Source organism: Marmota flaviventris, chromosome 19, assembly GCF_047511675.1.
Source record: "Marmota flaviventris isolate mMarFla1 chromosome 19, mMarFla1.hap1, whole genome shotgun sequence".
Lineage (NCBI taxonomy): Eukaryota > Metazoa > Chordata > Mammalia > Rodentia > Sciuridae > Marmota > Marmota flaviventris.
The window spans coordinates 15,380,725-15,396,327 of NC_092516.1; the positions used below are offsets into that span (position 1 = coordinate 15,380,725).

General features: G+C 37.3%; 1 protein-coding gene across 1 annotated transcript in view; it reads left to right on the forward strand.

Moving 5' to 3' along the window:
- The window catches only part of Mosmo (modulator of smoothened), a 65,374-nt gene that overhangs the window by 46,159 nt on the left and 3,612 nt on the right, over window positions 1–15,603 (forward strand). Inside the window, exon 2 of the mRNA XM_027948632.2 lies at window positions 14,021–14,233. Within this exon, the coding sequence (XP_027804433.1) occupies window positions 14,021–14,233 (213 nt within the window). The remainder of the gene's footprint in view (window positions 1–14,020; window positions 14,234–15,603) is intronic.

Genomic DNA, 15,603 nt, shown 5'->3' on the forward strand with positions numbered 1-15,603 from the left:
ATATGCATTTGGATAGAATTGATAAGTTTGCCTTTATTATTTATTGTACTACCAACAAAAAATATTCCTACAGGAGTATTTTGGCAAGAAGGTCCATTATTATGGATACATTTATCTTATTCTCCTAGCACTATTCTTACTAGGTATCCTGAGGCTGTAGGACAATTAATATTCAAAGGAATAAAAGCAGCAAAGGGAGTGTTTGGAATTTCTCCCAATAAAATTATTACTCCATATACTATGAATCAAATTGATGAGTTAGCTAATGAGTTAAATACTTGGGCAATAATCATGTGCAAATCTAATGTTTCATTTGATAACCACTTACCATCTAATCCTTTATTGTCTTTTTGGTCATCGCATCCTGTAATTTTTCCAAAAATGACAAGAAAAACCCCTATCATGAATGCTCCAAATATATTCACTGATGGATCAAATAATGGTACAGCAGCAATAGTTACACCTGATCAAACTTTTACATTTTTAGTACCCAAACAATCAGCTCAAAAGGTAGAGCTTAATGCAGTATTACAAACTTTTGTGATGTTTAAAGATTTTGTATTTAATTTATTTTCCAATAGTCAGTATATAGTTAATGCTATAGTATCCCTTGAAGATGCTGATAGGATTTCCCCTTCCTCTACTGTTTTCTCTTTGCTTTCCAGTATACAAAGTCTAATCTGGGACAGAAAAGATCCATTTCTTTATAGGACATATCAGGGCACATACAGGATTGCCTGGAGCCCTTAGTTTGGGCAATGATTTAGCAGATAAAACTACACATGACATACATATTTGGACCGGTAGTCAGTGACGGGTAAGATCCAATTGTAATGGTACCAACCTAAGACAGGAGGCTGACGCCTTGAGGTCAGCTCATCCGATAACGGGTAAGGACCATATGTACTATTGGACAACCTAAGGCAGGCACGGTCCCTAAGCCACATGCTTGTTGTTTAAACAGAGAGGGGGAGATGTTGAGAGCCACAGCCGAAGGGGCCCCAGCAAACTTTCAGACTGCCAGCTGATGATTGGCTCACAGCAGCCCTAGCAACTTCTAGCTGATTGGCTCCTCTACGGTGATGCTCATTGGGCTGTTTCCCCGCCCTTTCAGACTACGGAGCTGCTCTTTGGGGGACTTTTTTGTCTCCGCCCACACGACCCAGCCAATCGGCCTCAAGAGCAGGAGGAGTGGGGGAGGTTGAGAGGCTTGTGGGAAGCCGGTGGTGGCAGTTGGGCTCTAAGGGTTTTTCCTGAGGAGCTGTTTTGTTTGGCGTGTGTGGTTCTAAAAATAAAGTTAGTTTCTTTTGACAAGTGGCTCCTGAATTGTGCCCAGCTAGACTGCGGCACACATTAGATTGGATAGAGAGAAAGGATGGGAGAGGAAGGAAGGAGTAGGGAGGATAGGAAGGGCAGCAGAATAGAATAGACAATATGATTGATGTATGTACATTCCATGTATGTATTATATATCAAAATGCATTCTACTGTCATGTATGACTAAAAAAAATAAATAAAAATTTTTAAAAAAGAGTGTGTGTGTGTGTGTGTGTGTGTGTGTGTGTGTACACAGAGCAGTAGGGGATATCCTAATTTAACACAGTAGTCCATTCATGAAACTCACAGTTTAAAATAAAAAGGGTGACATTTGACGGCTGCTAAGGCTGCTAGTCACACAATATATCAGGACATTACTCCCCTGTCCAACTGCTTTGTTGTATCAAACAGACTGAAGATGACACACAGGTAAATGTGCACCTCACTCTTGAGATGGTTTTCCTACATAAATTGTCTTTGCTTTTTACTGACTCGTGCTTAAATTCATTCCTGTTAACATTTGTTAAGAACCTCATTCATCCTGAGTTGAGGTTTCCCTCTCGAGGAACTCCTTTGAACAACTCCTTGAACTCCTCTAGTGACCATAGGTTCAGACCCAAGGCCAGTTTAGAAACTGAAGACTGATATAATGAATTATAAACGGGGAAGGGGGCAGGAATGTTGGGCATGACTTAAGTGACAGTAGAATATTCTGTGACCTCTGAACTGCAGTCCTCAAAAATTACTGGTAAGAGTTATCTTTTGTAAAAGAGGAAACATCTAGGAAACTGTAAGGAAAAAGAAAATCTAACTTAAAGATTAATGATCAATGTTTTTATTTGCTATCTAAATAAAACATTCTGTGATTTTATTACATTAGCAAATCATTTTTTTTTACACAAAGGAATTTTATTCAGTCATAAAGAAAAAGGAAATTATGTCTTTCATGGTAAGTGAAACAAACCAAACTCAGAAGGTTAGGAGTCATATATATTTTCTCTCATATGTGGAAGCTAGAGAGGAAAAAAAGCAAAGAAAGGTGGGAGTAAGAGATCTCTTGAAAATCAAAGAGAAATCAGCAGAGAAAAGGTACTAGAGGTTGGGAGGGGTAAGGAGGGCGGGGGGGGGGGAATGCTGAGGAGTGATATTGGCCAAATTATATTGTTATATTGTAACATATTGTTATATTGTAACATTGTTATATTATAACATATTGTAACGTATTGTTATATTGTAATATATTGTTATATTGCAATATATATACTATATATATATAGTATGTATATATATATATATATATATATATATATATATATATATATATATATATATATATAAAACAGTAAATCCCATCATTATGTACAACAGTAATGCCCCAATAAAAAATGTGGGGAAAAAAGGAACCATGCTATGAAGTCTGCCTAAATAAGACAAATTCTTGAGCATTACAAACATACATATAGAAACTTGAATCAATTAAATAGGAAGATTATAGTGCCGATAATTCTAATGATACTGTGTTATGTATACACAGAGGCAGACAAGAGAGATTTTATTTAATGAAAGCTATGCCAAGATCACTAGAAAGCTTTAGGCAAAGAAGTTACTAGGAGAGTCTTCTCTTAAAGGGATAAAGTTAATGATATTCTTCATTTTACTTAAAAATTTTAAGGATAATTTGAGGTTTTATTTAACCTGAGAATTTATAGTACAAATTTTTTCTTATAATTAAATGAAAACATACAATCTATGCTGAAATTTATTGATAAAAACAAGAAACATATTTTACTTGCATTAAGCCATTCATGTTAAATAAGGCTTAAAACATGTAACTTACAATAGCTGAGATCCAACCACTAGGAATACAGAGGCTTTAAATGGAACTCCTCAGGCCCCAGCAACACTATGTTGTTGATAAGGTTGGAAGGAGCCCCAAGGCCTAGTGAAATGGCTGGAAGCAGAGGGTAGAGAAACCTGGTAGGAAAACTAACCATCTGGATGAAACATCTATATAACTTTGATGAGAAGGCCTAGAAAATTCTGAAATTCTGGGCAATCTGGCTCTGAGAAATAGCATTCAAAACTATTAAGGGCCATTTGTGCACTGTGATAATAAGTTACAAGTAAGTCCACTTCTTCCTTCTGGAGATAACTTAAGACACTGGTAATGGTGGGAAGAGCTCTAAACACTTCTTGTCTTAACCAGACAGATTTCCACCATCACTGTAAAACAAACTCCAATTATAAAGAGAATGTCATAAGGACAAATCATTAAAAACTTGATCATCAAGATATCTCTGAAGTCAAAACAAAGAGCTGCGAACATCTGCAATACCATCTGGCAAATGATGCACGAAGTCCTTGATTACTGAGACCAAGAAGTTGTACATTTTCTTTTCCATGGTAAATCCTCAAAGCCTCAGACGTAGAATCCACAATATATGATGACAAGATCTCATTTGAAATGGCACTCATCCAGCTCCAGTTGATAGGCCAGGTTCTGTAGGCCTCGTACCTTCTCCATCAAATTAGCTGTAGTGAGACTTCCCAATTCTTTCAACATATCAATGTCATCCCGTTCTATTTCAGCCATCCATTTGGATGGAGAGCTAGTAATAGGACTTTTGAAGGAAGCTGCAAATTCAGCAACACCTGGTAATTGTTCTGGCCAAAGATCTGGTGAGGCACGGTCAAGTTTTTCAAAACTTAGCAAAGATGCTTCCAAATCTGTCCCGTCTGTGGGAGACGGCATCTTCCAACCCATGTCACAGCAAATCATTCTTAATCCCAAGGTTCTAGCATTGCTATTCCTATAAAATTCGTCCTCAGAGCTTTTATTTCAGCAAGTCCAAATTTGCCTTGTGAGTCTTCTTCATCCTGTTTGATACAGCGAAGCAAATGGACAGAGGAGTAATGACCTGAGTAAGTTTTATAACTACCAGCATTAGCAACCATCAAATACCACCCTTTTTTATTTTGAACTGAATTTCATGAATAAACTACTGTGTTAAATTAAGCTATGTCCTACTGCTTTGTGTACACAGACATTTTTATAATCAAAACAAGAATTTATCTATTCCCTTTTCCAAAATCATATAGTAATTACTCAGTGTTTATAGTTCCATTTGCTTTACAGATATTATCACATTATCCCATTTAATTCTCACAAACCTAAATGAAAGGTTGTATTTTTCTGTTGAAGCAGGCTTGGAAAAAGATAATGAAACTTGCCCAAGGTAGTGGCAGATCTGAGATTAAAGTTGTGACCTGTTGAGTTTAACTTCCCCGGTGGTGGAGCAAGGGCAAAATATGTTTGTTCTTCCATAAAAGTAGCAAAATTGGTAGCAAAAATTGTCAAATCAACTTTTTTAGGGCTCTGGAAATTAAAGACTAGCAACAACTCAAAAAAGCATTTGTTCAAGAAAATCACCTGAGTTTCAGTAAGAACAATTTAAAATGGTTTGTGACATTTTAAATTGTGCTCATCCTACCCGCCATCTTCCTGAAAACCTGTAGCCTTATAACTTTAGTAGCTATAAAACAGCAGCCTAGCAACAATTGAGAGAGCGTAGGGTTTGGTACTGTTTCAAGATTCATCCCCAGAGAATAAGTACCATTTTTATTTGTCTGGCAACTCACTATACATCTCCATTTTCAGAGTTTATTTGATCAAATGCAGAGCTTCCTCTTTCTTATCCCTTGGGGCATTTGTTAAAAAAAAAATTAGCAGCCCATTGTTTAACATTGCAGATATACCTAAGGCATTGTTACCAGTTGGGAGTAAAACAATGCTGGGGGGAAAAATATAAAAGACCCATAGAAGTCTTTGAAAAATACACAATATAATATATAACTTCACTTTCAACTTCAGCTTAAAATTACAATACACTCAAATAACAGGGAAATACGGCCTATATACAGGAAAAATAAAAGCAGTCAGTAAAAATGTTCCTGGGGAAGCCCAGACATGAACTTACCTGATGAAGATTGAAATCAGTATTATAAATATGTTCCAAAAATAAAGGAAACCATGTAGAAAGAGTAAAAATACTTTCTTAGCACACATAGACTAATAAAGAAATTTTATTTTAAAAAATAAAATAGAGGGCTGTGATTGTGGCTCAGTGGTAGAGCACTTGCCTGGCACGGGTGAGGCATTGGGTTTGATCCTCAGCACCACGTAATAAATAAATAAATAAAGTCCATCTACAACTAAAAAAATATTAAAGTAATAAATTCTGGAGCTCAAATTCAATAGCCAAAATGAAATTTGGCAGAAGAATAGATCAGCAAACTGAAAGACACATTAGTTGATTATCCAACCAGAGGAACAGGAAAAAAAAAAATGTAAAATGAACAGGGTGTAAGACACATGGGACATTATCAGGTATACCAAATACACATAATGAAAATTACACAAAGGCAGACAAGAGCTATTTTATTTAATGAAAGCTATGCCAAGATTTTGATTTGTCTGGCAACTCACTATACATCTCCATTTTCAGAGAAGAGAGAGGGAAAGAAGAGAGACTTTGAAGAAATAGTATCCCCCCCCACAAAAAAACCCTCAAATTTTGATTAAAAAATTTTAATTACACATTGAATAATTTTTAGCTCCAAGTAGGATAAGATTTAAATACTTCACATCTAGACATAATAATCAAACAATAGAAAGAATGTTGAAAATAGCAGAAAAAAACAGTAAAATCTCATGTACAGGTGATCCTTAATACTATTAATAATTGACTCATCTAAAATTGTGACCCTGGGTGCTGGGGTTGTGGCTCAGCGGCAGAGTGCTTGCCTCGCACATGTGAGGCACTGGGTTCTATCTCCCAGCACTACATAAAATGAATACACAAAATAAAGATATTGTGTCCATGTATAACTAAAAAATATTTAAAACAAAAAAAACTGTGACCCCATTGGGCAGTGGAATGGCAAATTCAGGTGTTGCAAGAAAAACTAGCAACCAAGAATTCTATACCTAGCAAAATTATCCTTCAAAATTAAAGGAGAAATTAAGACATTCCACAAGAAACAGAAAAGAAAAATTTGTTACAGGCATACCTGTCCTATAAGAAATACTAAAAGGTATCTATTTTGAAATGGAAGGAAGTAGCATTTTTATTCCATAGAAGGAAATAAGGAGTACTAGTAGTAAAGGTGATTACCTAGGTAAATATAAAAGTTGAAATGTATTTTTGTTTGTAACTCTTAAATTAGACAATTATGCGGTGTTGATAAGTTTATAATGTATATAGATATAATTTGATAATAGTACAAAGGCATTTAGTGAGGAAATGGAGCTACATTGGAACAGAGTTTTTGATATACTATTGAATTTGATAGTAATCTATACTAGATTTTTTGGTTTCTTTTGAAATAAATTTCACCATTTTAAAGTGTACAATTCAGTGGTTTTTAGCAGATTCATAATATTATACAACAATCACCAATATCTAATTCTGAAATATTTGTATTATCTCACGAAATAGAAGCCCTATATTTCCAATTCCTACTTCCCTGTCTCTTGCCAAATATTAATTTACTTTCTGTCTTTTAGGATTTGCCTACTCTGGGGATTTAATCTAAATGGAATCATACTATATGTAGCCTCTTATGTCTGGCTTCTTTCACATAGTATCATGCTTCCAAGGTTTATCTATGTTGTTAAATATATATAATTATATATCTGCAGCATATATCTATGCACTTCACTTTTTGAATTGCTGAGAAGTACTCCATTATATGAATACATCACATTTTGTTTAACATTTCATCAACTGATGGATATTTGGGGATTGTTTTCACTTTTGGGCTATTATGAATCAAACATTCATGTGGGGTTTTTTGGTTTGTTTTTGTGGTTTTGCTTGTTTGGGTTTTTTTTCAGTACTAGTGATTGAACCCAGGGCCTCACTTTTGCTAGTCAAGCACTCTACCACTGAACTATGTCCTCAGACCTCATGTGCAAGTTTTTGGGTAAAGAGATACATTCTGTTTCGACTCCCAATTATGAGTGCACTGCAGTGCAGTTTAATTCCCACACTACGCACTTGGAGTTAATGCAAGTTGAAAGCTCTGTCCTCCAGTTCAGACACTGCTGTAAGTTCAGGGGATCCCAGGTTGCCTGCTGTTCTGACTAACTGGCCACAAATTCAGAGGTTCCCAGCACCCCCTCAGGTTTGATAAAGAGACAGCTGTAGTACTTTAATAGGAACTGTGGAAGCACAGAGGACAAACACTCAACCGAGAATGAGGGGGTAAATTCTTGTCAAGGCAGACATCTCAGAAGTGACTTCTAAGCTGCAACTAGAATTTTGAGTCAGTAGCCGAGAATTTGGGAGTATCTTAGGAAGAGGGAAAGAGTATACAAAGACTGTTGGGAGAGTGGAGGAGTAGATAGATTGCTGGATAGATATGGGTTAAAAAAATAAGAATTTGAGCATTAAATGTGAAAAGTAATTAAAGGAGAGGCTAGTGAAAGCAAAATCAGTATCATTGTAGGCCATTTTAAAGCATTTGGATTTACAGGGGAGAGTGTGTATAGAAGATCCAGGACCAAGAGAGGTCCCTGTAAAACACCACATATAAATGAATGATGGGGGGCTGGGGCCATGTCTATGATAAAAGAGACGAGAAACTAAAGAAGCTGAAGGAAAACCCATAGAATGTGAAGGGGGTTACCAAAGCCAAAGAAAATGTGTTGAAGAAGACAAGGCCTTGGAAGTATCCGTGAGCTGGCAGTGTGGAACAAGGGCCGTTACAGGGAGGTGGTTGGGCAAAAGCCAAGCTGTAGCGGGATGAAGAGCAAAATAGCCTCTATACAGAGGGGAGTGGGGCAGGAGATCTTGACCAGGCTGTGGGCAAGGGAGGCTAGGCAGAGCAAGACAGACTGCAGGATGCTGCTGGAGGATGACCTGGCATAGTGGGGTAGTTTTGGGTTATGATGGAGAGACATAAGTATATTCAAATGTTTTTGAGATCCTGAAGTGGATTCATAAGCAAAAGAAACCAGTAAATTGGGCAAGATCTCAAAGTGAGAAAGGTTGGGATCCAAAACACAAGGAAGAAGCAATAGGATGAAAGGCAGGTAAATTCACAAGTTTGATACTGGACAGCTAAGGAATTGCCGTCTGATGACCTCTTTTTTCCTGAGTAGTAGACACTGGTACCTACTGAATGTGAGAGAGGTTCTGATATTGGAGATCAGGAGAGAGTGCAAGAGACTTGGAACAGCCCCAGCACAGGAGGGGAGACTACTGAATTAGGGAAACCTAATTAGCTACTGGGCAGTGGTTATAGCCCTGAGATTAAAATTTAGGAATTTGAGGTGGCATCCCTCTACTCTGATATATGTTTGTCTCCATTAGCATTCAACAGCCTGGAGGTAAGTGCAAGAAAAGGGAAACATTTTATAATCTCTAGGAGTCTAGGCTGGACAATAAGAAAGAATCGATGGGGATAAAGCATAGGGTTCTGTGACTAGAAGTGCTAGGAGGGATTGTAACAGGTGGAAATAACAAGAAGACAACATGGTTGCTATAGCAGACACTAGTACTTGGTCTCAGCCTCTTACATTACCCAGGTTGTCAGACACTGTGTATGGTTCATTATAAAGTTCTTTGTTTCGCCTGTCTGCTCTTTGAACCAGTTCGTTATTTATAAATACCTTTGTCCTAAGATAGAATGCAAAATCATAGCAGATAAAAATCTATCACTGCAAGCTGTTTCTGGAAGAAACGATTATGTAAAGTTTTAAAGTTACCTTTAGGCTATTATTTTCTGTGCTTCTGCATCTAGTCACTCAAAGTCTCCTATCCTCTCCTGTCCCCAATTCTGCTGATTCTTCAGCCAAACTGTCACTACAACATGAAACTTTATAATTTCTGTTAAATTGGAGTACTGTCCCTTGCTTAAATACCATTGCTCTTGGGAGGGGCAGGATGTTAAGCGTTTATCAATCATTAAGACATTTGTGGTAAAGCATTTGTTTGGTCTGTGTAAGCGACAAGATAGCTTGCCAAGAACAGATTTTTATATCTGCCAAGAGAAGGTAGAGCCAGAGATCCCCATCAGTGGCAGGGATTGGGCAGATCAGATCATAAAACATAGAACGGACAGGGAGCTCCTGCGAGGAATAGAACACTGAGTAGTGGGAAAACTTAAAGGAGACATGAGAGAAGACAATTGTAATTTTATTATTTTTTAATTTTTTAAATTTTGGTGCTGGGGATGAACCTAGGACTTCGAGCATGCTGAACACTGAACACACGCTGTGTTGCTGAGCTATACCCTGAACCCAATCACAAATTTTAACTTCATCCCTTTTGCTTGGGTCCAACCCTATATGGGGAATCCCTCTGTGGCCAGGTTGGCAAGTCCTTCACAGGATTTGCCCTTGACAGGTTCTAGTAGGCATATGCTTCTGCTTTATAATCCCTAGGTTACAGATTTTCTGTGACACTGCTTTTCATGCACTGATAACATGCCTTATAATCATTCTCACTGTGCCAGCAGGCATGCTTAGACTGGCTGTGCTAAGTCCTTTCAGCAGTGTCTACTATAGATGATGAGTGTCAAAAGCCACTTTAGTTAAAATGCCCCACTTAATGACTCATTATGACTTTCCCTTTTGTGTGTGATGATACACAGGTGCGATCCTGTGAGGCACGTGTGGTTGTGGGGTGGGTTCCTAGTTTGGTTTCCTTTTTTCTATTGTTTATAAGACTTTTATTTGGCTGGATTGGTTACCTAGGAAACGGCTGCTGGGCAAAGATAGATTGGTTGTTTGAGGAAGGGAATTACAGGCTCCTTCCAGAGGCAAAAAAAAATTGTTGGATAAAACAAAAGTTAGCTTGTGCTTACCAAGTATTCTACAAGAAACCACACTGAGTAACCTAATCAGTGCAAAGCCAAATACTTTTTAAAGCCAGTCTCATACCCACTTCCGCATGCCATTTTGAGGTTCCAGTGAAGTAGAAGGTGAAGTAACCTCCTTTGAAAAGCTCATATCCTATTTGGGATAAAACAAAGGTACCTTTGGGTATAGGGGTGTGTAGCTCAGTGGTAGAGCACAGGTAGAGCACATGGTTAGCATGTGAGAGGTTCTGGGTTCCATCCCCAGCACCCTTCAAAAAATAAGCAGCAGGGATTGGAGTTGTAGCTCAATGGTAGAGCACTTGCCTAGCATGTGTGAGGCACTGGGTTCAATTCTTAGCACTACATATAAATAAATGAATAAAGGCCCATCAATATCCATCAAAATATTTAAAAAATTATTTAAAATATAAGTAGCAGCAGCAGCCTTTTAAAATCAAGTACATGTCTGTGATACAGACTCATGTGTTAAGAGAATTTGGAGGAAGTATAATTGACTTGACTATCTCCTGCCCGTAGATTCAAATCTGTCACTTAACTATGAAAATTCGAAACTATCATGAGTTCAAAACCAGCCTCAGCAACTTAGCAAGGCTGTAAGCAATTTTGCAAGACCCTGTCTCAAAATAAAAAAGAGCTGAGGATATAGCTTAGTGGTTAAGCATCCCTGGGGGTAAAATCTCTGATGCTCCCTCCTTCCCACCAAAAAAAGACCTGGTGAAAGTTTGGTTACTAACAGTACCTGAATTTTAAAAATGTAATGGTAGTGACACAATTACCCTTACAGAATCCTCCAATTAATTATCCAGGGAAAATATGTGACTATGGCATAAGTTTTATTGACTTAGACTCTCACTCTAGAAAATGAATTTTAACAATACTGTTGACAGACCACTGTTTACACTGATCTGTTTGTAATATATTTAAGAGACGTCTGTTTTCACCAAGAATGTGACAGCATATTCTGGAATCTCTGATTACTACAATAGTGCCAAGCATAAGAGAGACACTCAGAAATACTATCTGCGTTTGGTGCTAGGAACTGAACCCAAGGCCTAAAGCATGCTAATACCACTGAGCTACACCACCAGCTCACAATAAAATATTTCTGTATTGATTTTCATATACACAGTATACCTTCTGATTGTCAATTAGAATTAATTTTCCTTTCTTCAGAACAGAGCTGCTGAATTCTAGTCTTCATTTGTTGTGATAAGGAATTTTATAAATATAGGAGCATAGTCAGCTTTTTTGAAAGGCTAAACATCTCTCAGGATATTTCCAGTTAGTCTGTAGAAAGTATAGCAGTAACTTTCATTTTCTTACTTGTTCTGTTTATATTCATTTGGTGTGCCATGCAAGGCAGGAGAGTAAAAGCAGTTCTTACGAAGCTCAGTGGTCAGCAGACATACAATGTTAAGTTCAATTTCATCCTTAATCCTGCTCACCTTTGTCCATAGCCGGAATAAGAGAGGCAACATAGGATACTCAGAAATATTTTTAAGGAGAGATATTTTAGTTATAATTTACTGGGCCTACAGCTTTTAATATTTACAGACCACAAATAATTCTCTTATGAATCTAGCCAGGTGCGGTTGCACATGCTTCTTATCTCAACCACTTGGGAAACTGAGGCAGGAGGATTTTAAGTTCAAGGCCAGCCTCAGCAACTTAGTGAAACCTTCCTCAAACAAAAAGGACTGAGGGTATGGCCCAGTGATAAAGAACCCAAAAAAAAAAAAAAAAGTAAATTAATAATTTCAGTAGATATGTAGAGTTACTAATATATGTTAAATTGTGAACAAAGTTGCTTCTATAATAGTACTCCACAATACTGTACTTTGTCAGAGGATCTTTCATTGCCTTTAGTTTATTCTTATAGCAATTATAGCTTTTTAAAATGGAACAATGAGTACAAGAGAATAATTTGTTAGAAGTCTTTTTTTTTTTCCAGGAGTTCTGAGGCACTGCTGCGAATTTCTTCCTTCTAAATTTACAATAAAATGTTTTATTATAGTAAAGACATTTCTTTTCCCCAAGTAATCTTGGCTTGGAAACTTTTTAGTGCTTCAGTTTACAGACAGTCGTGCAACTCTCCTGGTGCCTACTTATTCCTGCCCCATCCCTTCTTCTGGTTTCAAACAATTACCAGGAGACTTCAAAAGGTAGCAATAATATCAAAATATTTTCACTCGACAAGCTTCTTTTTGGCCTATGACATCACTCAGCTCCAAGTATCTGGGGCATTGTGGATGGCATTATTGTGAAGGTTTGCTTTCTTTGTCCCTTGACTGTCTCCATCCTGCCTGTGACAACCTGATAATTACAGTGTTGTTTGCACCAGTGCAGGGATCATTAGGTGGGCCTAATTATTAGATGATTTGGAAGGAAAGTACAAATTGATTATCTGCTTCCACTCAAGTTATAGTCAGATAAAGTTAGCATTAAATGGGGGGAGGCCTTCAATTTTAAGAGCAGAACTGATTTCTTGCTTCATTTTCTTTCAACACATTGCTTTATTTCTAAAAATATATCAGTGGCAAAACTTAAGTTGCACAAAGCACCTTCCACCAACAGCCCCACCTACCACCCATGCATCTACACATAGCTCCAGCCCCCTCTGCTTCTCCTGGAAGCTTCCAGGAGTGTTACTTGCCTGCCCCACCCCATGCAGAAATCTATTGTGTTTTCTACTGGCTCTAGAAATTTCTGCCCTTGATTTTTTGGTAACTGTTTTACCATTTGCAATTGTTCTTCAAAGGGGAAAACAGCAGTTTTTATTCAGAAGTAACATTTTAATCATTATTCTTATGAGGAAAAGGAGTAAAGGTTACTCTTGCACCTTCCTAATCTGGATTTCACCCCAGATTTGATAGGGTTCCTGGGTTTGACATGAGATGGAAAAAGAGTACTTGATATCTTACAAAACTTACTTTCATTTTATCTATCTATCTATCTGTCTGTCTATCTATCTATGTAGTGCTAGGAATTGAACCCAGGGCCTTGTGCATGCTAGGCAAGTACTCTACAACTGAGCTATATCCCTAGCCCCCACTTTCATGTTATTTAAATAAGGAGGAGGATACTTTAAAAATTACCTTCATAATGAGTCTTTATTCTTTTCTTGTTCTCCTTTTTCTTTTCAGTGCTGGGATCAAACCTAGATCCTTGTGCATGATAGGCAAGCACTGAGCTACATCCCTAACCCTCTTTGTTCTTTTCTGTTAAGCATGCCAGTAATAGTGTGACAATATGAATATGTATACATTGTTTAAAAATTGATGAGCTGTATCCTTTAACTTTGATATATATTATCACTTTGAATATTTAATCCATTATTTAATTTTATTTATATATTATGATTAAACATATTAGTATTTTCTCCTCAACCAAAATAAAGTAATATGCAATGAGTCTTGAAACTGGGGATAGAAAAATTCCAGTTCTTTCTGCTAGTATGCAAGCTCCATAGGAGAGGGACCTCATCTATATCAATCACTCTTGTTTCCTGAGAGCCTAGGGCAGTGCCTTATACATGTACTCAGAAAATTGTTGAATGAATGACAGAACAAGCTACAAAAACTTCGGCAAAGTTTTTCAATTTGGGGTTTTTTGTTTGTTTGTATGTCAAGCCGGGCATTTCTACATTATGAATGACTAGGGAATTAAGTACTTGGGTGACATATTCAGAGATATATGTCTGTATGTAGAGATATATGTTTCTGTAGTTAATTCACCCAAAGGACCAAAGGGTGGGAGAAGGGAATATCCCCTGCTTACCAGACCCACTAAAGTATCCCCACCTTTTGCGTCTTCCCAGGAGCACTCACTGTGGGGCTAGTGCGACAATGTCAAACAATCCATGGACGAGACCGGACGTGCATCCCTCCTCGGCTGCCCCCAGAGTGGGTCACCACACTGTTTTTTATCATCATGGGAATCATTTCATTGACTGTCACATGTGGTTTGCTGGTGGCTTCCCACTGGCGAAGAGAAGCTACAAAATATGCTCGATGGATAGCATTCACTGGAAGTAAGTAGCCTGTGCTTACTAAGTTGTTTAGAAGGTGCGCACAGTAGTATTTTTATGAAGATAATCAAGAATCAATAATAAGGACTCAGTAATCATCAGAGAGCAACACTTGCATATGGCCTTGAGACAGATTCTCCACAGTCCTATCAGTTCTTCAAAACTCTTACAACAAGACCAGGACATCCACAACTTTAATTGCCTTGTATGCAATGCAAGTTTGATGAATCTTATTTTTGTTTACATTGTGACATAAGTATTCCAGGTCCGTGACTCAGAGCTACCAAAGCTTGAGTCTTTTCCTCTTCTTGATGGTTTTGGTATCTTCTATCAAAATAAAGATAAATCTAGAAGAACTATAAAAACATAGACTAGATAAAAGTGGTTGTTTGCTATTTGATATCACTGAATTTCTGCTGTGTATTGTATAACCATTGGAAAATCAGCACATTTGGTTATTTAATGATTGTTTACCAACATTTCTTACTCTATTAAGCTATGCCCATTGGTGTGATAAAATTATATATTATACATTCTCTTATACTTTGAAAAATTGGTTTTATTTCAAAACACATCAGAAGCTTATCCCAAGTTGAAAACATAAATGCACAAAGAAAAGTTACTTCTATAATTTTGCTTTCTTATTTCTTTCCCTCTAAAGCAAGTTTGCACTCCAGGAGACATTTGGCAATGCCTAAAAATACTTTTGATAGTCACAACTAGGGGGTGCTGCTGGCATCTAGTGTGTAGAGACCAGGATGCTGCTAAACTACAAACCCACAGGACAGCACCCCCAGCTACAGAGAATTCTCTAGCCCCAAATGGCAGTAGTCCCACTACTGAGAAAACCTGCCATAAAGAAATAGGATGGCAATACCTGTGCCAAACATTGATACTTCACTTCTAATTCAGTGTCTTAAAATCATCTCAGGTTTGTATAAGTTTCTAAAAATGTCTGTTAAAACTGCTCATTTCATGTGATATCATTATTTAGAACTAGGGTGATTAGAGTAAGAGATAATCTCAAGGATCCCTATTAGTGGTAAAACTCAGTTAAAACTATCTTTAAGGCTGTAAGATAGTGATATTCCTTCATTTCTCTGTTCTCCCTAACTTTTGGTGAAACTTTCTCTTTATTTTTCTGGCTTTGTTTTTTATTTTAGTCTTTCCACTCTACACTGCCCTTAATTTTAGATGTAGATCAAGCAAATTGCCTTTGACATTAAAAAAATTTTAAAAACCCAAAAGCTTATCCACTCTTGTTAATCAATGTGACACAATTCAAAGAGACCTCCAGAGATAGTTCTTGTCTAAGAGTAAGGGCCAGAAGCAGTTGTGGAGATCAGGCTGCTGAAATTTAAAAATTTAAATTT